A 24,775-nucleotide genomic window follows, 5' to 3' on the forward strand; every position below is an offset into this window, starting at 1 on the left:
CAAAGATATAGAAGATAAAAACTCAGCCGGGTCACTTTTGACCCATGTTTTGCATCAAAGGGTTAAAAACAGAGATGTCCACAAGTGCCGGCAACCGGCAGTTTTCTCCGCCTACACAGACGGTCTGAGCCGGCTACTCGATCCCGGGAAAAAATAAAACTATCGTCTGTGCTGCCCATAATTTGCTGCAAATCCAATTATTCCACCATTAAATTGTCATCAATTCGGGTCTACCATGACTGGAAGCGACGCCATATTTGTTGATTGATTTACGTGCTCTGATTGGCTGAGCTGGACCACGTGACCATGCCGTAGCATATGTACTGTAGTTATGCTACCGAGCCAGGCAGCGTACTACAGAGGGTCACTGAGAAAGCCAAGCACACACACATCTGGAGGGAAATTTCAGACATATTTTGCAAGTATCTTACAGGGAAACGGTTAGTAATTTATTAGCTGAGAATACACCAGAAGGCATGTAAATCTCAAAATTTTCTTTGCGGGGGGGGGGGGGGGCATGCTCTCAGACCATCCTAGCATTAGCATGTCTTTGGCACAAATTCCAGCACCTCCTACTACTTTTTTTTTTTAGCTGGCTACTTCAGATTTTCTGAAGAACCCTGTAAAAATTAAAAACATGAATAACAACGGCCCGTTCTTAATAAACTTTTATAAACATTTCTACTACCTCCATTTGCTTCTCTTTTCTTGAGTTTTACAGTCAATCGCACAACAGCTCTTTCCCACTTTAAATCTGTGGTTGTTGGGGGTTTTTTTCTGTGTGTATTTTCACAGCATTAGAGCTGTGTTACTTCCGTCTAGGGTGATGTGTTGAATATATCTGCTGTTTTAGATTATGTTTTACTGTCTGCTGTCGAAACAACGCAATCACAGCTCAGAAAAACTTAGAGATTATGTAGCCTGATCATAATCATGACTCATTCTTTTATTTCATCAATTCCAATCATCGTGAATTTGTAATATGATTTATCATACAATATGGTTACATGCCTCATTAATGGCATTGCACGCACCCGAACAGAAGTGTGTACAGGACTTCAATCTTTAGTAAAATACACAAGGCACAAAACTCTGACTAAATTTCAGCTGTCGTTTTACATGATGAATGAGAGCACTAGGTACGAGGGTATACAGCATTATTATGTTGTACAACTTGTAAGGGTGAAAGCAATGTAAACAGGAAGGCAATTGTTATGACATAACTAGAATATGACATCATAAATTTACACTCAAATTAATAAGCAATAAGAAACACTATAGTGTATATATATATATATATATATATATATATATATATATATATATATTGGATGATGTTAAATTGTTGGATGAAAACTGTCATGTTGATGCTTCATTCTCAAGAAAAGGAACAGGTTACAAGTGTGTACATGTGTGTGAATACAGGCTTTGTTGTGCTGCTCTGCTACCTGAGAGAATGAAGAAGATTCCAGAGACGAATGCTAGGATGGTGCGGTGGGGCCGAATATGGCCGATGTTGCTCAGAACGAAGCCGATGAACATGAAAAAAAGACTGACCAGTGGGAACGGTGTGGCTGAGCGGATCATCTCTGTACACACACACAGAGATCAGAGAAAACCAACAGTCCATTAATATTAATGCTTAAACATTGCCATCACCCTTCTTACTAAACTTTATGAAACATGAAATTAATGATTTGATCTTTGCAAATTACTGAAGTTTATTTCAGTTTGTTTAATTTTTCTGATAGATCACTGATGAGTATTCTTACAGATTATCTCCCCTGCTGTTCTGATTTTTATCTGTCAGTGCAGTGATCAGAGTTTGAGTTTGAGAGTCGAAAGTGAGACATTTTGAAATTTTATGCCAAATATTGGCTCATTTGAAATTTCATGACAGCAACACATCTCAAAAAAGTTGGGACAGGGGCAATAAGAGGCTGGAAAAGTTAAAGGTACAAAAAAGGAGCAGCTGGAGGACCAAATTGCAACTCATTAGGTCAATTGGCAATAGGTCATTAACATGACTGGGTATAAAAAGAGCATCTTGGAGTGGCAACGGCTCTCAGAAGTAAAGATGGGAAGAGGATCACCAATCCCCCTAATTCTGCGCCGACAAATAGTGGAGCAATATCAGAAAGGAGTTCGACAGTGTAAAATTGCAAAGAGTTTGAGCATATCATCATCTACAGTGCATAATATCATCAAAAGATTCAGAGAATCTAGAAGAATCTCTGTGCATAAGGGTCAAGGCCGGAAAACCATACTGGGTGCCCGTGATCTTCGGGCCCTTAGACGGCACTGCATCACATACAGGCATGCTTCTGTATTGGAAATCACAAAATGGGCTCAGGAATATTTCCAGAGAACATTATCTGTGAACACAATTCACCGTGCCATCCGCCATTGCCAGCTAAAACTCTATAGTTCAAAGAAGAAGCCGTATCTAAACACGATCCAGAAGCGCAGACGTCTTCTCTGGGCCAAGGCTCATTTAAAATGGACTGTGGCAAAGTGGAAAACTGTTCTGTGGTCAGACGAATCAAAATTTAAAGTTCTTTATGGAAATCAGGGACGCCGTGTCATTCAGACTAAAGAGGAGAAGGACGACCCGAGTTGTTATCGGCGCTCAGTTCAGAAGCCTGCATCTCTGATGGTATGGGGTTGCATTAGTGTGTGTGGCATGGACAGCTTACGCATCTGGAAAGACCCCATCAATGCTGAAAGGTATATCCAGGTTCTAGAGCAACATATGCTCCCATCCAGACGACGTCTCTTTCAGGGAAGACCTTGCATTTTCCAACGTGACAATGCCAAACCACATACTGCATCAATTACAGCATCATGGCTGCGTAGAAGAAGGGTCCGGGTACTGAACTGGCCAGCCTGCAGTCCAGATCTTTCACCCATAGAAAACATTTGGCGCATCATAAAACGGAAGATACGACAAAAAAGACCTAAGACAGTTGAGCAACTAGAATCCTACATTAGACAAGAATGGGTTAACATTCCTGTCCCTAAACTTGAGCAACTTGTCTCCTCAGTCCCCAGACGTTTACAGACTGTTGTAAAGAGAAAAGGGGATGTCTCACAGTGGTAAACATGGCCTTGTCCCAACTTTTTTGAGACGTGTTGTTGTCATGAAATTTAAAATCACCTAATTTTTCTCTTTAAATGATACATTTTCTCAGTTTAAACATTTGATATGTTATCTATGTTCTATTCTGAATAAAATATGGAATTTTGAAACTTCCACATCATTGCATTCCGTTTTCATTTACAATTTCTACTTTGTCCCAACTTTTTTGGAATCGGGGTTGTACATACACTGATTTCATTTTCTGCTGATTATATATTCATTCAAAGTCAAGTATGTTGATTTTCACTAAAGAATAAATGAAGTTAATTCTATTAAAAGTAATAATAAATTGATTTATGAATGATCATAATTATAGTAAACTAGAGTAAAGACATTGAGATTGTTTATACTGAAAGGTTGTTTTCTGCTAAATCACAGGCCTGTTCAAAAAGTGTATTATTCTAACACCTGCAGTGTTATCATATATGCTGTAATGAGTGAGCCAAGACCATACTGAATTAAGCAACTGTTCATTCTGGAGTGTTTTGCATGCTAACGTGATACATTTTAATTATTATGAATTGGGTAGACTGGCCAAGGCCACAAGTGTTGTGCTTGTTTGCACCTGTAGCCTGTATCAATCTTTAACCTGATTTGACACCAGTCATTTGAATCATGTACTGTACGCTCTGAATGCTGTGTTGTTCACGATGTTATCTCATCTCATCTCATTATCTCTAGCCGCTTTATCCTTCTACAGGGTCGCAGGCAAGCTGGAGCCTATCCCAGCTGACTACGGGCGAAAGGCAGGGTACACCCTGGACAAGTCGCCAGGTCATCACAGGGCTGACACATAGACACAGACAACCATTCACACTCACATTCACACCTACGGTCAATTTAGAGTCACCAGTTAACCTAACCTGCATGTCTTTGGACTGTGGGGGAAACCGGAGCACCCGGAGGAAACCCACGCGGACACGGGGAGAACATGCAAACTCCACACAGAAAGGCCCTCGCCGGCCCCGGGGCTCGAACCCAGGACCTTCTTGCTGTGAGGCGACAGCGCTAACCACTACACCACCGTGCCGCCCTGTTCACAATGTATCACTTCTTATCATATGTTTTGATTCTTCCTGAACTGACCATTCATCTCATTATCTCTAGACGCTTTATCTTGTTCTACAGGGTCACAGGCAAGCTGGAGCCTATCCCAGCTGACTACGGGCGAAAGGCGGGGTACACCCTGGACAAGTCGCCAGGTCATCACAGGGCTGACACATAGACACAGACAACCATTCACACTCACATTCACACCTACGGTCAATTTAGAGTCACCAGTTAACCTAACCTGCATGTCTTTGGACTGTGGGGGAAACCGGAGCACCTGGAGGAAACCCACACGGACACGGGGAGAACATGCAAACTCCGCACAGAAAGGCCCTCGCCGGCCACGGGGCTCGAACCCGGATCTTCTTGCTGTGAGGCGACAGCGCTAACCACTACACCACCATGCCGCCCATTGACCATTCATACTGGAAAATTTGGCTTAGTTGATACAAAATATGAAAACCATGAGATGTACTGCCCAATACAAAGTCAAGTCAAGTTTGTTTTTATAGCGCTTTTAACAACAGACATTGTCGCAAAGCAGCTTTACAGAATTTTAATGACTTTAAACATGAGCTAATTCTATCGCTAATCTATCCCCAATGAGCAAGCCTGTGGCGACAGTGGCAAGGAAAAACTCCCTCAGACGACATGAGGAAGAAACCTCAAGAGGAACCAGACTCAAAAGGGAACCCATCCTCATCCTCAGAAAGTGTTATGACATGACATGTTAACCAATGAAATTATCTGTATATGCTGTGTGGGGTTTTTTTTTTTTGAAGCTGTATAAAATGAGAACTTTGTAATTTTGAGTTAGTTCACTCTGCAGACCAAACTCGGCTTTTATTAACTGATTTAATAAAAGTCTAAACTTTTCTGCAACCTCTTGGCTTTTGAATCATTTTTACTTGAAGAGTTTAAGTTTTGAGTTTCCACGACAGTACTTGGGTGCAAGTTGTAGATACACATCACTGTGCTTCTTTTTTGAGCAGAAAGGTTTTGTGTAGGATGTAGGAACAGAGATGACTGTGGTGCAGTTCATTGCTTATTGTTCTCTGTGTCACTGTTGTGTCCTGCTGCTTTCAGGCCATCCTGCAAGTCTTTTACCGTACATATCTCATCATATCTTTGTTTGAACTGGATATACTGTATGCTGTGAAGTATATTAACCCTTTAAGTGCCCTTGGACGAGTCACATACGTCATGAAATCTTTTATCGCTGTGCCTTATGACGTACGCCACTCGTCATAAATACTTCCTTTTACGTACCTTACATGGCACATTACTTTTACTTCACAGTGGACCATTACCATGAGTTGGCCTAGTGGTTAGCATGTCTGTCTCTCAATCAGGCGCTCACAAGTTCTATTCATGGTCGGGTCATACCAAAGACCATCATAAAAATGGTACCCAGTTACTTGGGATACAGGGACCCTTGGTGTATGTTGTGTTTTCAAGTACTAGTAATTCATGTTAATGGACAGGTTCTCATTGACAAGACCCGTTGCCTTGGATGTTTTTGATTACTAAAGTTATTTTTACACTACAACAGTGTTTTTTGTGATTTTTCTATACAAATATTAAAAACAAAGTTCTGAACAAGTTAGAGAAAGATTATCAAAATATCCCAATTCTGACCTATTTTTTTGTCCTATATGCCCGGCACATGACAATTAATTACAGGTGGCAGCCAAGGGGTGAAATACCAAAAAGTGTCCACATACATACACTACCATTCAAAAGTTTGGGGTCACCCAGACAATTTTGTGTTTTGCATGAAAAGTCACACTTTTATTTACCACCATAAGTCGTAAAATGAATAGAAAATATAGTCAAGACATTTTTCTGGCCATTTTGAGCATTTAATCGACCCCACAAATGTGATGCTCCAGAAACTCAATCTGCTCAAAGGAAGGTCAGTTTTATAGCTTCTCTAAAGAGCTCAACTGTTTTCAGCTGTGCTAACATGATTGTACAAGGGTTTTCTAATCATCCATTAGCCTTCTGAGGCAATGAGCAAACACATTGTACCATTAGAACACTGGAGTGAGAGTTGCTGGAAATGGGCCTCTATACACCTATGGAGATATTGCACCAAAAACCAGACATTTGCAGCTAGAATAGTCATTTAGCACATTAGCAATGTATAGAGTGGATTTCTGATTAGTTTAAAGTGATCTTCATTGAAAAGAACAGTGCTTTTCTTTCAAAAATAAGGACATTTCAAAGTGACCCCAAACTTTTGAACGGTAGTGTATCTATAGACCCCTTCGCAGTAAACGTCATTCATACGTAAGAGGAAATTGTGCGCGCAGCCTGGACTCAAAAAAGACTCAGCGATGCCTAGTTGTTGTGTTGTCGGGTGTCAGAATCGTAGCAGTGATGGGGTTAAAATGTACAGAATTCCAGCAGGATCTCACCCATTCCAAAAAAAATTAAAAAAAAATAAAATCGCTGACGTCTATGGCTATAAGCCATCAAACGTGTAGACTGGGATGAAAGCACCATCAAAAATGCGCGGGTTTGCAGCGCCCACTTCATCACAGGTAAGATCAGGCTATTTATTAAATCTTTCTTTTTTATTCTTTCTAGTCTTCGTTTATTGATGTAACAAAATACTTTGGTAACGTTTGTCTGATTAGCTGGGTCATAGTTACACAATGTAATGAATATTGTTAGCATGTTAACTTAGCTTTGCATGCAATTTTGTTTGTAGGAGAGGTCTCGCTTGACTCAAGCAGTCCAGATTTTGTGCCATCATTATTTGTGTATGCCGAAAATCACAATTTTAAAGCAAGGATGGAAAGGTAAAATTGTGTGCCCTCACTCTAAATGCCAACTTGCGTTGACTGCTCTAACCTAGCTCCCGCCCCGTTCAGTTTCATTTCTGGTCTCTGCCTCTCACTTTTTACACAGCTCTGATTTCTCTTAGCTGCACTCTTTACACTATCATTCCTTTCACATGCCATTACCTCCTGCAAATTGCTGTTTAGTGTTGGTATTTGCTGTTGTAGCTAAAGCCACATTGCAATCACATCACTGGCATAATTTGATTAAAACAAAATGAATATGAATGTCCCATCGTTAATCAAGTTGTACATGCCCGCACATAACATAATAATATGCGTCTAAAGACTTGTAGGCATGAAGTTTTTCGTGGGTGTACACTAGAGCTGTGCAATATATCGTATTTTTATCACGATATCGATATTGGTGTCAAACGATACCAAAATTCATAATATCGATATGAAACGATTTTTTGTCATTTGTAAGGTAAAACAACCCTTCTGTCCCCTAAGGCACACCGTAGCCTTGTATACGTCATCCATTCTACTCCCGCGATATCTCCGCAACAGTAAAAAATCAGTTCTTCTGTTTTCATACGTGTCGGGTGATTTGATATATTGATTTGTTAATATGTTGTTTGATTTGCTTGCTAATAGTTATAATAATACAATTAACATATATTTACGTCATATTTTTGGATGTGGGACTGGGTAATGTAAAAATGGCATCTACGGAAGAAAACAAGCACAACAATATTAGCACATATCCAGCTTGCTAGCTGTGTTAGATGTGTTAAACCGTGTGGATTTAAGTGGAATAATTGCGAGTCGTCCTGTGGTCAAGGCAGCGTTTTAAGGTAAGGCAATTTGGTTATTAATGTTGCCCGCCGCGGCATGTTTACTTGGGTTCATTTGATTTTGACTTGTGCATCTGCAGCTAGCATCATGCTTTGAAGTAGGTTCTGCTAAGGACGGGTTTATTGCGCGATGTAGACGGACTCAGATGTAATTACATTGTTTTTAAAATTCCGTGCGCTTAAAACGGTGTCCCCCTGCTAATCATATAGCCCTAATCATGTGTTGCTTTTACTTTTCCTAATGGCGAGTGAAATATCTCTGCAAATGGTATTTCAATGCTGACATGCCAAAAAGATAGCAGAGTCCACATTTGGAAGATGAAGGAAGAGAAGCCTGATGCTTGAAAATAGATCGCTTAATCCACAACGCATATCTGTATTTGAGACATAACCTGCAACTAGTGGGGATGTTTTGGAATGACTGTGCATAGGGTGTTTTTGGCCACAGAACACTAACCCACAGTAGTAGGAGGACTACTGGGTTCGTGGATTTTGTCTGTTGACTGAGCGAAGCATGGTGTTTGCCTTGTGCCATTTCACATAGCATCTAGCCGCAGTGCCACCTACACTTTCAGGGAATGTTTACATGCCGCTGAGCTATTTTCATGTATGTTAATTCTTAAGGACTTGTCTCTATATTGTGCGTGTTCACACACGGACTGGCCATCGGGAGTAGCGGGAGTTTTCCCGGTGGTTCACTGTGGGCCGGCGGAGAAAAAAAAAAAAAAAACAGTTGCGCGCTGGCCTTTAATATGATAAGCAATGTTAACAGTTTCTTTAAGAAACAGTTAACATTGCTTATTACAGTTGCGCGCTGGCCTTTAATATGATAAGCAATGTTAACAGTTTCTTAAAGAAACTGTTAACATTGCTTATCATATTAAAGGCCAGCGCGCAACTGTTTTTTTTTTTTTTTTTCCTCCGCCGGCCCACGCTGAACCACCGGGAAAACTCCCGCTACTCCCAATGGCCAGTCCGTGTGTGTGCGTGTTTAATGTTGGTGTCTTAACAACACACAAGCTTACGTTGTAGTGTGTGTGTGTGTGTGAGAGAGAGATTTTATCCTTGGCTGGCTACGAGCCAGTGTGGACGTTACGCAGTAATCACTGGTAATACCAGCGCTGGCTCCATCCTCTGTGATCGGAAATGTTGAGTGAGGAGAACGTGAGCCTTGTGCAGGCTATAGGACCTATGCAAAGTACGCGCTTGCACAGTAAATAGTTTAAGTAAAAGGCGTTTCAGGGTACAACGGGAAGGGTTGACAGGTAGCCTATGAGGCCTGTACTATAAAAATGTGGCCCGGTGCCTCAGGTGTTGATGATCGGGGCTTTAAAAAAAAGGTGTATAAATATCGTTTTAAAAATCGCGATATCGATATTTACTGAAAAAATCGTGATATTGATTTTTTCCAATATCGAGCAGCCCTAGTGTACACTGAAGTCTTGTCAATAAGGTACGAGTATATATCTGGCCATTGTATACCAGGGAACTTACTAACATCGTCCGTCCACTCTTTAATTAAATACGGATCCGGTAGGCGATGTCCACTTGTTAGAGTTAACTTATTTATGTAGCATTCTCGATCTTGTAACGACAATTGTTTTGCATAATCTGACAGCTCATAATGCCGGTCTATGGGCAGCGCCATTGTTTGTGAGTCCAGGCTGCGCGCGCATCCTGGCAACGGTCGGTTTGTTTACAAACATGCGAAGGGGTCTATAAAGACAGTTTATAATTTGACAGAAGTTTGTGATTTATAGTGTGGCGGTTGTTCAAAAAAAGCACCGTGTTCACGGATGTGGTTCTCCTGTAACGATTGAGAACCATTATAATGATTTCTATCAAAGTGAATAGGTTTGTGAAACGTTAATATCAAGCGAGTTTATTCACCGACCAAACATCATTTGCTAATAAACAAATGGAGTTCAAATTCAATAACTGCCAGCAACACAGTCAGCCCTTAAGCGATAGCGACAGCACTTTAATCCTTAACTGCTCAGCTCTGTGCTTAGATTTGATTCTGCTTCATTTGGAAGTCATTCTGGGTAAAAGCACAAACCATGTAATTAAAATGAAAGGGGGGGAAAAAAAGGTATATTTAGGGTAGATAAACCTGAGCCTGTTTAAATGGATTACACACATCTATGTGCATTAAGTCACTGTTTAATTAGGCTATACATGGCTTCCATTAGCAAAACACAAGTCTCAATACCATTATTCCCACTGGAAAATGGTTCTTTCGGAGCGAAGTAGATCATAATGTGTGTATATGCATGTGGGGGAGTGAGAGAGGAGGATGCAGCACTTAAAATAGGCTTACTGTGTTAACATTTATCATTCTTCAGCATCAGTGCACAGATATAAATAGCGTTTCCCCATGAGTCATATCACACAGCCGCACATATGTACAGCATGTAGACTGCATCCACACTTACAGCACTGCTTGCAGTTTGCTCAAAATAACTCCAGGTCCAACCTGAAGGCATCGTTTGTTGTGATGCTGGGTTTAAGGATAGTAGGCTTTCGAGTGCGGCATTGTCCAGGAAATGCGAAGAGGCAGGACAATAACATCACTAGCAAGCAATCGCTAGCCTACACTTTTAATAAAGCAATAAACTTGGAAGTAATCAAAATTTCTTCACCATACACAATATATACCGTTACATAACAGCGCTGTTGAATGCTTGAATCTGATTGGTCAGAAGGTGTTTTCTTAATTAATTTTCTGAAACATAATGGCTTCAATTAATGCTCCATGTAAGGCACAGGTTCTCAAATCTTTTTGCCACACATGAGACAATACTGCACATATTTATCTTACAACTGTGACTTTTTAGCCTGCAACTGTGAGTTAGTATGACTTCATGCTTCTATTTATGTATTAGGCCAGTGTTTCGAAAAAGTGTGGTCCGCGGACCACTGATGGTCCGCGAGAGACCTCAAGTGGTCCGCGAGGTGATCTACAAATGTAGTCAGCGTTTTCAAGATAAGCTAGCGTATGCTTTGTAACATTATTAGAACGTTATATTTATCCAATCTTGTTTTTAACGGCAATCAAACGGGCCTGTAATTTCATCATTATTATTATTTAAAAAGCGTTCTGCATCTGAATTTGCACCACATAAAACTTGTAGTGTGCACGTGCTCTTATTCCGCCTCTCGTCTCTAGGCAACAGTCACCTCACAAATCTCTGCCTCACAGGCAAACAGGCAGGCAGACCTGAAAACAAGCAAACAAAAATTCTGAACATATAATAGGCTAATCCTAACTAGCTCGTGTTTGTGGCGATTTTTTTAATTTACTGAAAGTGAAACAACAAGGATGGAGAAGTGGCTGACAGGTTCAGTTAAGAGGAAAAAACCTGACACTACCGACACAAGCATCAATAAGGAGAAAATGCAAAGAAAAGAAGATTCAGTTAGCACTGAGTCCCCAACACAGGAAGAACAAGAAAAACAAGCTCGGCAGACTAAACCAACGGCAAAGGTGAAAAGAAAATACTTTAATGTATTTAGTTAACCATAATTTTTTCAAATAAAAACACCTAATATTACACATCTCTGTATGGTCTGTGTGTGTGTGTGTGTGTTGTGTGGGGCGGGGGGGGGGGGGGGGGCTGTTGACAGGTGGTCCCTGAAATTTTTTTTTGGGACAAAGTGGTCCTTGGTCTGAAAAAGTTTGAGAAACACTGTATTAGGCTATCCCCGAAACCAGTGTTTCTCAACCACTGGGTCACGGCCCATTAGTGGGCCACGAAGCGTCATCTAGCGGGCCGCAAATTTTTTTTCAAGTTTGAAGCCAAATACGCAATAGTTCAGGATGTCGTATTGTCCCAAATCTAGTAGCCAGACACTTTTCAAGTAGAATAAATACATTTGTGGGTAAATTAAGAAGAATAAGCCTTTAATTTTGTCACATTCCTCCTCTACATTTAACCCGTATGCACATGCGCACACACACACACAGAGCCTGCGCACGCAGTGGGCAGAATAAATAAATACATTTGTGGGTAAATTATATGGATCTGTGATGCCTGCTGAAAGAGTAGAGCAGGGAGGATTGAGAACCGAGTGGCTGTGGTTTGTTTACACCCGATACTGAAACTTGTAGTGTCCTAGCGCCCATTGTATCCTTTCCCAGGTATAAACGATACAGGATTTATCTTGTAGTGTCCTGATCCGCAGATCTTTAACCCAGCCACATATAAAAAGTTGTACTCCTCCACGCTCTTCCAGGTTTTCATCTGTGTGTCCGTGTAGAACAATGTCTGCAGCACCAGGTAGTTTGAGGTGTCGGGGAACTCAATGGATGGATAATTTTCCAACTCATAATGAATGAATGACTTTATTTAAAGACGATAAGTTGATCAGCAGAGCTGGTGGGGTCGTGCATGTACAGATACAAATAATTACAAATACAAAAGACTAAAAATATACACAACCTAAAATTTTGTTGTTCGCTAGAATACCATTTTGCGATTTCACACTTAAGCAAATGTTTGAAAACTCCGGATCGCCTTCCTTCATGGTGGCTGCCATTTTTTTGTGCCGCACGGTGCATGCGCAGAGCTGATTCAATTCTATATTCTGCGCGGAATGCGTAAATGTCAAGTTCGATTTTAGATTTACGAACCCGAAAAAAATGTCGAAAAACCGGCGTTAAAAAAAAATTTCAACCGCACAAACGGCACTCACCCGGCTGGTGGACCGGAAACAGAACATTTTTTAATAATGGCCTTATTTACACTGGAAATGGAATCACTATGTATGATATTAACCGGGGGACACAATGGTGAGATAAAACGCTGCAGTAATCACAATTAGAGCAATTCCAGCGTTATGGACGTGACACTTGAACTCAAAATGCCAACAAATGACCCAGTGCATGTTTTATTGTCTCCCAGTATTTAAACAGGTGTTGCATATTTTAAGGCTGTACCATACTGGAGAAGTGATAGAACAAGAACAATTCCCATAGTACAGTACATCTAGGGCATGCCAGAAAATGCCAATAAAAGATGCGTTATGGATGTGACAGAAAAAGTATCACTTTTCTTGGGTGACTGTACATTTTTATCAAACTCTGTGAAATTGTAAACCTAATGTCGAAATGGAGATATCCATTTGATAGAGGGGTCCAAGGTGAATATTAAAAAATCTTTGTTTAAAATATTTTGTATTTCATGCAGAGTTTCGGAAGGAAAAGTCAGCGTTATGGATGTGACGAAATTCCGTTACGGATGTGACGCGTCTGAAATAGACATGGCATATGTTTAGAAAATCAGCAATTTAACCACCATAACCCTTTGAAAAACTCTCTAAATATCAGCTAAAACTATCAAAGTTCTTAAATAATATTTAGGATGGCTATTGTTTTGCTGTTTTGTGGATTTTAGCATACATTTCTGTGGCTTGTAGCAATAATATAGAATTGTACATGATCAAAGTTGATTTTAGCTTGGGTTTTACATTATAAGAAAGAAAGACTGACATATTAAGGCGAAGGGAACGATTCTTGTGACAAATTGGTTCAACTTATTCACATCTATAAAATACAGGCCTAGGTGATATCTTTGGGAGTGGTTTTGATGAATTACATGTTGCTTTATTTTTGCATGGTGAGGTTGACATTTACATGGAATTGCCCATTACAAGATTTTAAAAAGTCAATAATGAGTCATATTAACACAGCGCTGTGTGCTAAAAAGTCACAATTGATTCGCAGTTGTGAGATAAATCCACTAATTTCTCATATGTGGTGGAAACTTTAAGAGCAGTCACACTTAAATGTGCATTAATGCAGTGTAGGTATCATGCCGCCATCTTGTGTCAGAACTACAATTCCCAGGCAACTTCCGTGTGACCTATGTCACACGTGGGCGGGATCATCTACGTCAGTCCGCCATGCGCACATAAAACAATGGGACAACGCTTCCATCTTTGTCTCTCGCGTCCGGATTTCAACGAGTCTAGATGCACAAAAGGGATGCTCTCCAACCCGAAAACACTTCTTTCTTGCAAGATTCACCATCCAGCGCGTTCTGTGCCTAACCACTGGCCAAGGTAAAAGTCCAGAATAGCGCGATCTTTAAACTCAACCTGAGTTACAACCGGTTTACTTGTATTAGAAGTGACGTCACGACTGCAGCCCAGGCAGTTAAAAGTTAAGAAGCGATTGAATCCTTTTTAACTCAGAAGCGCTGTGCATCTTATTCTGATCAGAGACTTTTCCTCACGAACGCTGAGGTTCGGACCAAGAATCCTCTGCTTTCTACGGGAACCACCCAAGTGCTCCGCTGGACCCGAAAGTTTCTACACCTCCATCACGAGCGGCTCACGTGCTCCCACGGCGAGGCCCGAGACTACACCGGCGAATATTTCTTCATATCTTGCTAAAGGCAGGATTAAGTAAGATTTTGGCATTTGGGCATAATTAAGATAGTCTTAGGAATTTGCTTTTATTTGAAATAGTGTGAATCTAAACCCAGGTTTATTGTTACACTGTTAAAACACGCAGCGTGTTGATTTATTTTGGTTCTATGTTCTCTCAATTGTTTGATAGGTTGTGCATGCTCCTTCTCTCTCTCTTATTCTGACTAACACTTTAAATTTCTTTATCATACATTTTGACCTTATCAAGGTTTCAGTGAGTTTGGTAATGTTATGAGTGTGGAATCTTTTTGTTACTGAGAAAACACGTGCTCAACAGGCCTGACCAGGCCTGATACACTTTAGATAGCTTCCCTTTGTCTTTAGCAACACGTGCTCAGTAGGCCTCACCAGGCCTAACAAACACACTTTAACTAGGCCATAGGGCCTTTCACAAACACACACTAGCAACACAAGGCTAATCTAGGCCTCCACCACGTGTAGTTAGCTACACGAGGCTAAACACATGGTCAAGTCCTTCCCACACACACACAAATTAGCAACAGAGCTAATCCTTTGTTCTACTTGGATAACATTCCTTTGTTTTAGCTAGCAACAAGCTAGGTCACTCACACACACACACACACACACACACAAGCACACATTAGCAACAGAGCTAATCCTTTGTTCTACTTAGATAACACTCCTTTGTTTTAGCTAGCAACAAGCTAGGCCATACACACACACCACACCTGTATATACACCTCACTGCTTGTATATATTGATTTATTATTTTTATCTTTGTTATAATAAATTCATTTATTAAACAAACTGTGTTTATTTGTGTGAACAATATATGAAGTCCCCAATCTCCCTCGAATTCAAAAGGGTGCATATAAAAGTTATGTAATGTGGTAAGTGATTGTAATAATTTGGAAATATACCATAATCTAGCTGTTTGGTAATTTATTATTAAGCACCAGGATTAATGGTGTGATTCACTAAATGATTCTATGGTATGATTCAATTCAAATGAGTCAAAGTAAACGATTCAATGGGATTGATTCATTTTAATTATTGACCTTCAAAATTTAATGAGACTGATTTAATGAGATTGATCACTTAATTTCAATAATTAACTGATTGCACCCACAGCAGATAGTATTCTTCGTCCCTGACCAATCTGTACAAGCATAATGATGTATTGTTCATTTGCTTGCCACCGTTAATGTAAACGTAACATGATGTCCAGCTTTCAAAGCGTATTTTTAGCTTCTTTGCCGACTATGCCTTTGAAAAACTTGCTAAAGGATGATCTAGCTCTAGTTCCCTTATTCTTATTATAATATAAATTAATGAAACAGTTATTTCATCTTCCCAGTTTAACCTAGGGCAAAATAATATTGCGTTTGCTGCTTTTATTGATGTCCGGCACTGATGTTACAATTGTTTGGCATGTTGAATTGTGAACGCCATATAATTTTTATAGACCCTGGCAGGATAAGGTCAGTGGTGCTACTTACTCAGGACGCTGACTGTGGACTCTGATGTGATCTGGACGTTCACAGGCATGACATACTCGATGGTGAAGCAACGTCCCTTCTCTTTTCCTGAAACAGCATCGAAACGTCAGTGATCACATCACATCATATCAAAACAGGACTGCGCTGTCGATCACATTTCGTGTTCCGTGTGAGCACCGAGGTTATGACCGATGCTGAAAACGGAAAGGTTACAAACCGGAAGCGATGCTTCAAAATTACTGCTCACAGCTGTAATAACTGCTCCAAGGAGGAGAAGAAGAAATAGACGAATAAAAATAATTTTAGAAGATACTGTAGAGAAATTAAATAGGGCAATAATAAAAAAAAAAGAGTGCATGAGCAAAATATTTGCAAGGGCACAAAATCAACCTGAATAGAAAAAAATAATAATAATAGGAGAGATAGTTATGCATCTAGGAAGTAAGTGCAGTAAAATGGTTGAAGCACAGTATAAGAAAAGGCATAACAAAGTGGCAACCATAGTTGAATAGGAGAGATACAATAGGAGAGATAGTTATGCATCTAGGAAGTGAGTGCAGTAAAATGGTTGAAGCACAGTATAAGAAAAGGCATGACAAAGTGGCAACCATAGTTTATTGGCATTTATGTGGAGGCTTCCAGATGGATAGGGCAGAAAAATGGTTTGAACAAGCTCCTCGTCCTGTAGTCGAAACAGACAGTGTAAAAATTCTATGGGACGTTAACATTCAGTGTGATCATGAAATAGAGTGCAGGAGACCAGCCATTGTAATAGTCCTGAAAAAGGAGAAGTGTTGTAAAATAACTGATATAGCAGTGCCCTGGGATACCCGAGTTGGATGGAAAGAAAATGAGAAAATAGAAAAGTATCGAGAACCTAGGGCTGTGCGATACATTTTCTCCATTTCGTGATATACGATATATATCTCGATATATTTTAATCTCCTCTAAAGGACCCCATGAAATCTAACTTTTACTCTTTACTGTTTTCGCTACAATCCCTGCAGATTAAATAACATTCTTGGTTAACTTTACAGGTGGTTTTCAACAACACATTTTAAATTTTCATGTTAGTGATTAATCACAATTGAATTGAAATAAGACTATTTTTATTCAACAAAGATGTGGCACAAACTGCAAAAACAATCTTGAAAATTGCAACAAAGGGGCAATACAATACAGAGCTGCTCAGAGCTCAAACCAATAAAGTACAAGCTCAACACTGGGAAAGACATTTAGCCTAAATAAGAAAAGTGCTCATTCATTAAATTATTAAAAAAAATAGATCTCCAAGCTATTAACCTGACTACTGAGAACCACTGGAACATTCACAATAGAGAGAGAGATTGAGGGAGAGAAGCGAGAGATCTGCAAAACATCATTTTTCTCTTTGCACACTTTTGAACTGAATGTTTTCTGGCTCTGCCTCTCAGATGTGTATAATCCCGGCTGCTGCCTTTCGTGATGACAGGTTTTTTTTGCACACTTTACAAATTGGCATTTGCTGTTCCACGTCCTCCTCTCGATATCCAAAAAATGCCAGATGACTGACCCCTCACTCGTTCTTTTAGGAACCAATTCGTCCGCTTCCATTTTTAATTTGTCGCTGAAATTGACAGAGGTTACACGGTAGCCTATGCAGCACCAGCGATTGCACGAACTGAGTCAGCGCTGTAAACCGGAACCAGGAAATCTTACCGCCGGCAGTGTTGCCAGATACTGCTGACGTTTTCCAGCCCAAAATATGTTCAAAACCCGCCAAAACGCACTTAAAACTGCCCAATCTGGCAACACAACCGAAACTAGAAAATCTTCCCAGAAGTTCCTTTCAGCCCCGAGATGTCGCCCGGGATTGGTTGGCGAGTGCGTGACGTTATTGTTTTCTTTACCCTTAGGCAGCCGCTCACGTTACTGCCTGAGGGACAGGGAGAAAACCACCGGGAAATGTTTTAAACAAACATGAAATGAACGCAAGTCGGAAGATGACCATAAAATACTCGATAGTTATGATATAATAATTTTATGTATCGCACACAGAATTTTCGGCGATATATCGAGTATATTCGATATATCGCACAGCCCTACGAGAACCGAAGAGAGAAATCGCAAAACTTTGGTCTTTGACGAAGGTGGAAGTAATCCCAGTTGTGACTGGAGCAGTATCAAATAAGTTAAGTTAAAAAGATCGACATGAGTATTAAAATAGAACATCTCCACAAAATTCCCTTGTAAGGAACAGCGAGAATATTGTGTGCGAAAATTCTGTGTGCGATACATTAATCTTACTATTAAAACCAGTTGTTAAAACAAAGTATGGTGAAGCAGCTTTTAGCTACTATGCAGTACAGCTATGGAACCAACTGCCAGAGGACATTAAAAATGCTCCTGCTGTTGGCAGCTTCAAATCTAGGTTAAAGACCAAGCTGTTTTCAGATGCTTTCTGTTAAATAATTAATATTGTCTTCTTTACATTTTTTATAATCTTTACTTTCTCTACATGTTTTAAATTTACTTTAACTTTATTCCATTTTATTCTTTATTCTATTCTGCTGTTTTTTTTCTCATCCTATTTGAACTACTACTTCATTTTATTATTTTATTTTTTACTATTGTTTAATTCTTATTATTTTCTTTTAATTCTTTTAATTAATTGTTTTAGAATAAAAATAAAATTATTTTATGTAATTTTATTTCTCTATTGTTTACTGTTTTTGTTTTTACTTCTGTAAAGCACATTGAACTGCCATTGTGTATGAAATGTGCTATATAAATAAACTTGCCTTGCCTTGCCTTGCCTTGCCTATTGTGTAAAGTTTTGGAAAAATGAAAACGATGCTTATGAAGAAACAACTAAATACCTTTGGACCTTAGGCTACTAGTTGTAGCTCGCTCCTGAGGACAAATCCGGTTTAACATCTATATACCGAGAAATGTAGAAACACACATAATAATAATAATAATCATCATCATCATCACATACGAATGTCATGCTCCGCTCCGGACATCCGCTCCGGAGATTACGAATCTCTCACGCCAGCGCTGATCCGAATCCGGAACAGGAATTCCTTCATGCCTGCATTCACTTCCTGGTTTTCTCTGCTGTTATAAAAACACCGTTCTCAGACAGGAATTTTGCCAGAATGTCTCGCTTTGCTTCTAGCTGTTTCTGTGCCTCTGTTATGGTTCATGGTTGTTTACTCAAGCTCGTTTTTCTATTTCATGGTTTTTGCACTAAGGGGTTATTCTAGTTCATGGTTTTTTTGCACTAGGGGTGTTTTCTTGTTTTTAGTTTTTTGTCCTAGCGTTTTTTGTCCTTGCCTGTTTCGTGTTTTTGTCTAGTTTTCTGTCTCTTGTTATCTGGATTATTTTTGCCATTTGTTTTTGTCCCGTTTGTTTATCCTTGTGCCACGCCCTTTTCCCTGGATTAAATCTCTCTATTTATTTGATTACTGTCTGTGTTCTGCTTGTGGATCCTTATCTCACCACACCTCCACGACCCCTAACAGTACGTTCTGGCAAAGTTCCTGTCTGAGAACGGCGTTTTTATAACAGCAGAGAAAATCGGGACGTGAATGCAGGCATGAAGGAATTCCCGTTCCGGATTCGGATCGGCGTTGGCGTGAGAGATTCGTAATCTCCGGAGTGGAGCCATTGGATTGTGTAGTCTCGTGTATTTCACGTCAATAAATCGCTGCATTGTCTTGTAACAGTGATACCAATAAAGAGATACACATTACAGTTACGAAAACATTTATTCCTTTCTTTGACACCACGTGCCATGCGCCAGAAACAACACCACGACATTTATTATGGTGTGACTCTGCTGGGTGCCTGGTGGACAGCAGTGAATGAGCGCTTTCACTTTACATCATTACGATCAAATATTATCAGGCGTAAGAACTAATCGAGGGGTGGCACGGTGGTGTAGTGGTTAGCGCTGTCGCCTCACAGCAAGAAGGTTCCGGGTTCGATCCCCGTGGCCGATAAGGGCCTTTCTGTGCGGAGTTTGCATGTTCTCCCCGTGTCCGCGTGGGTTTCCTCCGGGTGCTCCGGTTTCCCCCACAGTCCAAAGACATGCAGGTTAGGTTAACTGGTGACTCTAAATTGACCGTAGGTGTGAATGTGAGTGTGAATGGTTGTCTGTATTTATGTGTCAGCCCTGTGATGACCTGGCGACTTGTCCAGGCTGTACCCCGCCTTTCGCCCGTAGTCAGCTGGGATAGGCTCCAGCTTGCCTGCGACCCTGTAGAACAAGATAAAGTGGCTGGAGATAATGAGATGAGACGTGTTAAGCCTAGGTCACAACCGGACGTACGATTTTTTGGCCGTGCGATTTTTGGCGTTTCCCAAATCGCTGCGTTTTTTTTTTGTTCATGGAGAAAGGTGCACGTTGGCCGTAAGTTTGTCTTGCAACCTGAAAAAAACGTAAGCGCCCGTAGAGTTTGTTTGACATGACAAAGAACCTCTGCGGCCAGTCTACGGCTCGAAAATCAGCACGTCACACGCGCGCTCTCCGTGCGTTTCTTGCATGTAGACCGGCCATAGGAGCACGTACGGCCAGTTGTGACCGAGGCTTTAGTAAATAATCCCTTGTTATTTTTTAAAAAGCAAATAAAAAATAAGTGCTGGATAAAAACCCATCTGTCTTATGTAAATAAAGATACAAATTTCGTTGTCTGGTGATCAAGTGTTTGAGATACATTGCCTTGCACTTAGGATCAGGTTCCCTGTGGTGGTACACGTTCATCGTTCTGATGGACAACGGTCACAAAAGCCATCAAAAAAATCAGGTTGATGCTTTACCATATTATGTTAAGTATGGAGCTTCGCTCTCCATGCTTTGCACATAGGGAGCCCCGTTGTAAATGGATTCAGTGTACTGAAAATGGATTTAAAATGCTCTTTACGGCCATGGAACTGGCAGATGCTCAGATGAAGAAAAAAGAATGTGCTGTTTGTTTTCTACAGCCACAGACAGTGTGCTTGTACTGACAGAAAAGAGTTCCTTTCGGTTACTGAGGTTAAGGCTATTGTTAAGAGTGTGTGTGTGTGTACGACAGAAAGTGCAGCCATTACTACAGGTCTCAATTATTTCCTACTACACCAACCGTGCACACCGGACAAACTGCATGACACTCATTCTCTGATTAAAAGTAACTGTTTTTCATGCTGTTTAACCGAAGGAAAAAAAAATACAGTGGTGTGATTAAAATGCCACGGTTTGAGGATGTAAAAAGGATATATAAGCTTCTTTCAAACTGGGTCTTTTTAACCTTGTTCATGAAGATTTTATATACAGTGGATATAAAAAGTGTACACACCCCGTTAAAATGATCGGTTTTTCTGATGTAAAAAAAAAAAATGAGACCACGATAAATAATTTCAAAACTTTTCCCACCTTTAATGTGACCTATAACCTGTACAATTCAATTGAAAAACAAATCTGTTCAGGGGTAAAACATAAAAAAAAAAAAAAACGTACAATAAGCTGGTTGCATAAGTGTGCACACCCTTAAACTAATACTTTCTTGAAGCACCTTTTGATTTAATTACAGCATTCAGTCTTTTTGGGTTCACACCTGCAATCAGTTAAAATGACTCTGATTAACCCCAAATAAAGTTCAGACATTTACTCAGTTGCATCCTCCAGTAAAAGCCAGGGTTCACAGAGAGCTTACAAAGCATCAAAGGGATCTCATTGTTGAAAGGTATCAGTCAGGAGAAGGGTACAAAAACATTTCCATGGCATTAGATATACCATGGAGAACAGTGAAGACAGTCATCAAGAAGTGGAGAAAAAAAAAATATGGGACAACAGTGACATTACCGAGAACTGGACGTCCGTCCAAAATTGGTGAAAAGACAAGATGAAAACTGGTCAGGGAGGCTGCCGAGAGGCCTACAGCAACACTGAAGGAGCTGCAGGAATTTCTGACAAGTCCTGGTTGTGTACTACATGTGATAGCAATCTCCTGTATTCTCCATATGTCTGGACTATGAGGTAGGGTCAAAGAAAAACATCCAGGCCCGGCTAAATTTTGCAAAAAAATACATCAACTCTCCCAAAAGCATGTGGGAAAATGTGTTATGGTCTGATGAAACCAAGGTTGAACGTTTTGGCCACAATTCCAAAAGGTATGTTTGGTGCAAAAACAACACTGCACATCACCAAAAGAACACCATACCCACGGTGAAGCATGGTGGTGGCAGCATCATGTTTTGGGGTTGTTTTTTTTCAGCTGGAACAGGGGCTTTAGTCAAGGTGGAGGGAATTATGAACAGTTCTAAATACCAGTCAATTTTGGCCCAAAACGTTCAGGTGTCTGCTAGAAAGCTGAAGATGAAGAGGAATTTCATCTTTCAGCACAACAATGACTCCAAAAAAGTTTTGGAACGGCCCAGCCAGAGCCCAGACCTAAATCCAATTGAAAATCTGCGGGGTGACCTGAAGAGGGCTGTGCACAAGAGACGCCCTCGCAATCTGACAGATTTGGAACACTTCTGCAAGGAAGAGTGGGCAAATATTGCCAAGTCTAGATGTGGCAGGCTGATAGACTCCAACCCAAAAAGACTGAATGCTGTAATTAAATCAAAAGGTGCTTCAACAAAGTATTAGTTTAAGGGTGTGCACACTTATGCAACCAGCTTATTGTATGTTTTTTTTTATTTTTTATGGTTTCCCCCGAACAGATTTGTTTGTTTTTCAACTGAATTGTACAGGTTATAGGTCACGTTAAAGGTGGGAAAAGTTTTGAAATTATTTATCGTGTTCTCATTTTTTTAAATCAGAAAAACCAATCATTTTAACGGGGTGCGTACACTTTTTATATCCACTGTAAGCAGTCCTCTCTTGTATTAATATTAAAGTTAATTTGTTTTTTCCGTTTAGTTTACATTCACTTCTGAAATGTCTTTAATATGGGAGACCATGAGGTTTGATTTGGATTATTTCTATTTCAGTACACAAGGACACAGTAATAAATAAAATCTACTGGGAAACACTCCTCAAAAGAAAGAATGCAGCAGTTAATATTATTTCATTAAAACAAAAACTGACAACCCAAATGAAGATACTTTGGTACTGAGTAAGATCCTTCTTCGTTTTGTTACCTTGTGTGTTTGTCACATTTGTTTTGGCACAACTGGGTAAATTCTGCGACGGGTGCTTGAGGATTCTCAAGCCTGTGTGGTATTCAACAGCAACACTAAATCGGGAAGTTCACTTAAGCCTAGGTCACAACCGGACGTATGATTTTTTGGCCGTGCGATTTTTGGCGTTTCCCAAATCGCTGCGTTTTTTTTGTTCATGGAGAAAGACGCACGTTGGCCGTAAGTTTGTCTTGCAACCTGAAAAAAACGTTAGCGCCCGTAGAGTTTGTTTGACATGACAAAGAACCTCTGCGGCCGGTCTGCGGCCAGTCTACGGCTCGAAAATCAGCACGTCACACGCGCGCCCTCCATGCGTTTCTTGCATGTAGACCGGCCATAGGAGCACGTACCCAGGTTGTGACCTAGGCTTTATATATGTACTTAGGCCCCTAGCTCCTCCTGGAGCATAAGCCATTGACGATCTCCCTCCTCCATCTCGTCCTGTCTTGGGCTAGCCTCTCAAGCGTGTTCATGGTGTGGCCCCAGCTCTTCATCACAGCCTCAGCATCACGCCTCCAGGTGTTTCTGGGGTGTCCTCTTTTCCGCTTGCCCTGGGGATTCCATTTTAAAGCTTGCCTTGCAACACTGTCTGGATGTTTCCTCAAGGTGTGGCCAGTCCGTCTCCATTTATGCCGACTGATTTGTATTATAATGGGTTCCTGACGTGATCGTTCCCAAAGATCTTCGTTTGTTACTCTGTCCATCTTATGGACTTGATGATCTCGATTTTGCAGACGACATCGCGCTCCTCTCTAGCACCAACCATTAAATGCAAGACAAAACCACAAAGATGATAGCAAATTCTATCAAACTAGGGCTAAGACCTAGTGTTGATAAAACCAAGATCATGAAAATTAACTGCACCTCCAATAGGCCAATTAAGATCAGTGATGGAGACCTAGAAGAAGTGTCATCATTTGTGTATTTGGGGAGCACAGTTGGTGTGAATGGAGGAACTGATGAAGATATCAGAGTCAGGATCAATGAGGCGCGAGTGGTTTTTAACTTGTTAAAGAAAGTGTGGAGTTCCCGTCTCATCTCCCGTAAAACAAAGCTCAGGATCTTCAACTCCAATGTGAAAAGCGTCCTCCTTTATTCACAACCATTTGAGAAGAATTCTGAAGATAAGATGGACAGACTTATATACGTAACTCTGACGATTTACGGGGGAAGGCATGGTGTAATGGTTAGCGAAGCATGTTTGCGACCAGAAGGTTGCTGGTTCTGCTGGATCAGCAGAAATTGCTGAATTGCCTTTGAGCAAGGCACCTAACCCTGGGCTGCTTTGAGTACACTGTACATCACTCTGGATAAGAGAGTCTGCTAAATGTAATGTAACTCATTAAAAGAAACAACAACCGTGTCTGAACTGCTGATCATAGTTTATTAAGGTGCATTCAGAAATCACTTATATTTTACAGACTGCACCTTTGATCTCAAAGCCCTGGAAGAACACACTATCTTACAGTAGAGTTATAGGGATTTTGTCTTACATCACTTTTTCAATATGGATAGACTAGTTTGAGCTGGCAGGGTTAAAGCTCGTAGGCAACGGTTTTAATTTTATGCATATTTGAAACTTTATATGTTAAAAAACCCTCTGTAATTTTCTTCTGGTCCCAAGAAGTATTGTTAATAAGTAATAATTAAAATAAGTTAGCGTGGATCGTGGCGAATTTCTGTTCGGCGATTTTCATGACCACTCGGCGCGTGATGTCATTTAAGCCAAACAAACCGCTTGAGTTGAGTCCACTTCCGTTTACTTGCATTGCTGTTCGGCTTGAGTGCAGACGTGCGTTCAGGAATTTCCAAGGAAAAAACATGCCTTATTGTTGTGCAGTGAACTGTAACAACGGGACCGGTTCAGGAAGAAGTTTTTACCTTTTACCGAGAGAGGAGAAG

At 40.4% G+C, this 24,775-nt stretch overlaps 1 protein-coding gene across 2 annotated transcripts in view; it reads right to left on the bottom strand.

Annotated features, from left to right (window-relative positions):
* Positions 1-24,775, bottom strand: part of cacng5a (calcium channel, voltage-dependent, gamma subunit 5a) — a 90,694-nt gene that overhangs the window by 2,658 nt on the left and 63,261 nt on the right. For both annotated transcript variants that reach the window (XM_060918140.1, XM_060918141.1), the window contains exons 3-4: positions 15,725-15,811; positions 1,449-1,589 (exon numbers count right to left, since the gene is read on the bottom strand). In XM_060918140.1, the coding sequence (XP_060774123.1) occupies positions 1,449-1,589; positions 15,725-15,811 (228 nt within the window). The remainder of the gene's footprint in view (positions 1-1,448; positions 1,590-15,724; positions 15,812-24,775) is intronic.

This window comes from Neoarius graeffei, chromosome 4 (assembly GCF_027579695.1).
Source record: "Neoarius graeffei isolate fNeoGra1 chromosome 4, fNeoGra1.pri, whole genome shotgun sequence".
Taxonomy (NCBI): domain Eukaryota; kingdom Metazoa; phylum Chordata; class Actinopteri; order Siluriformes; family Ariidae; genus Neoarius; species Neoarius graeffei.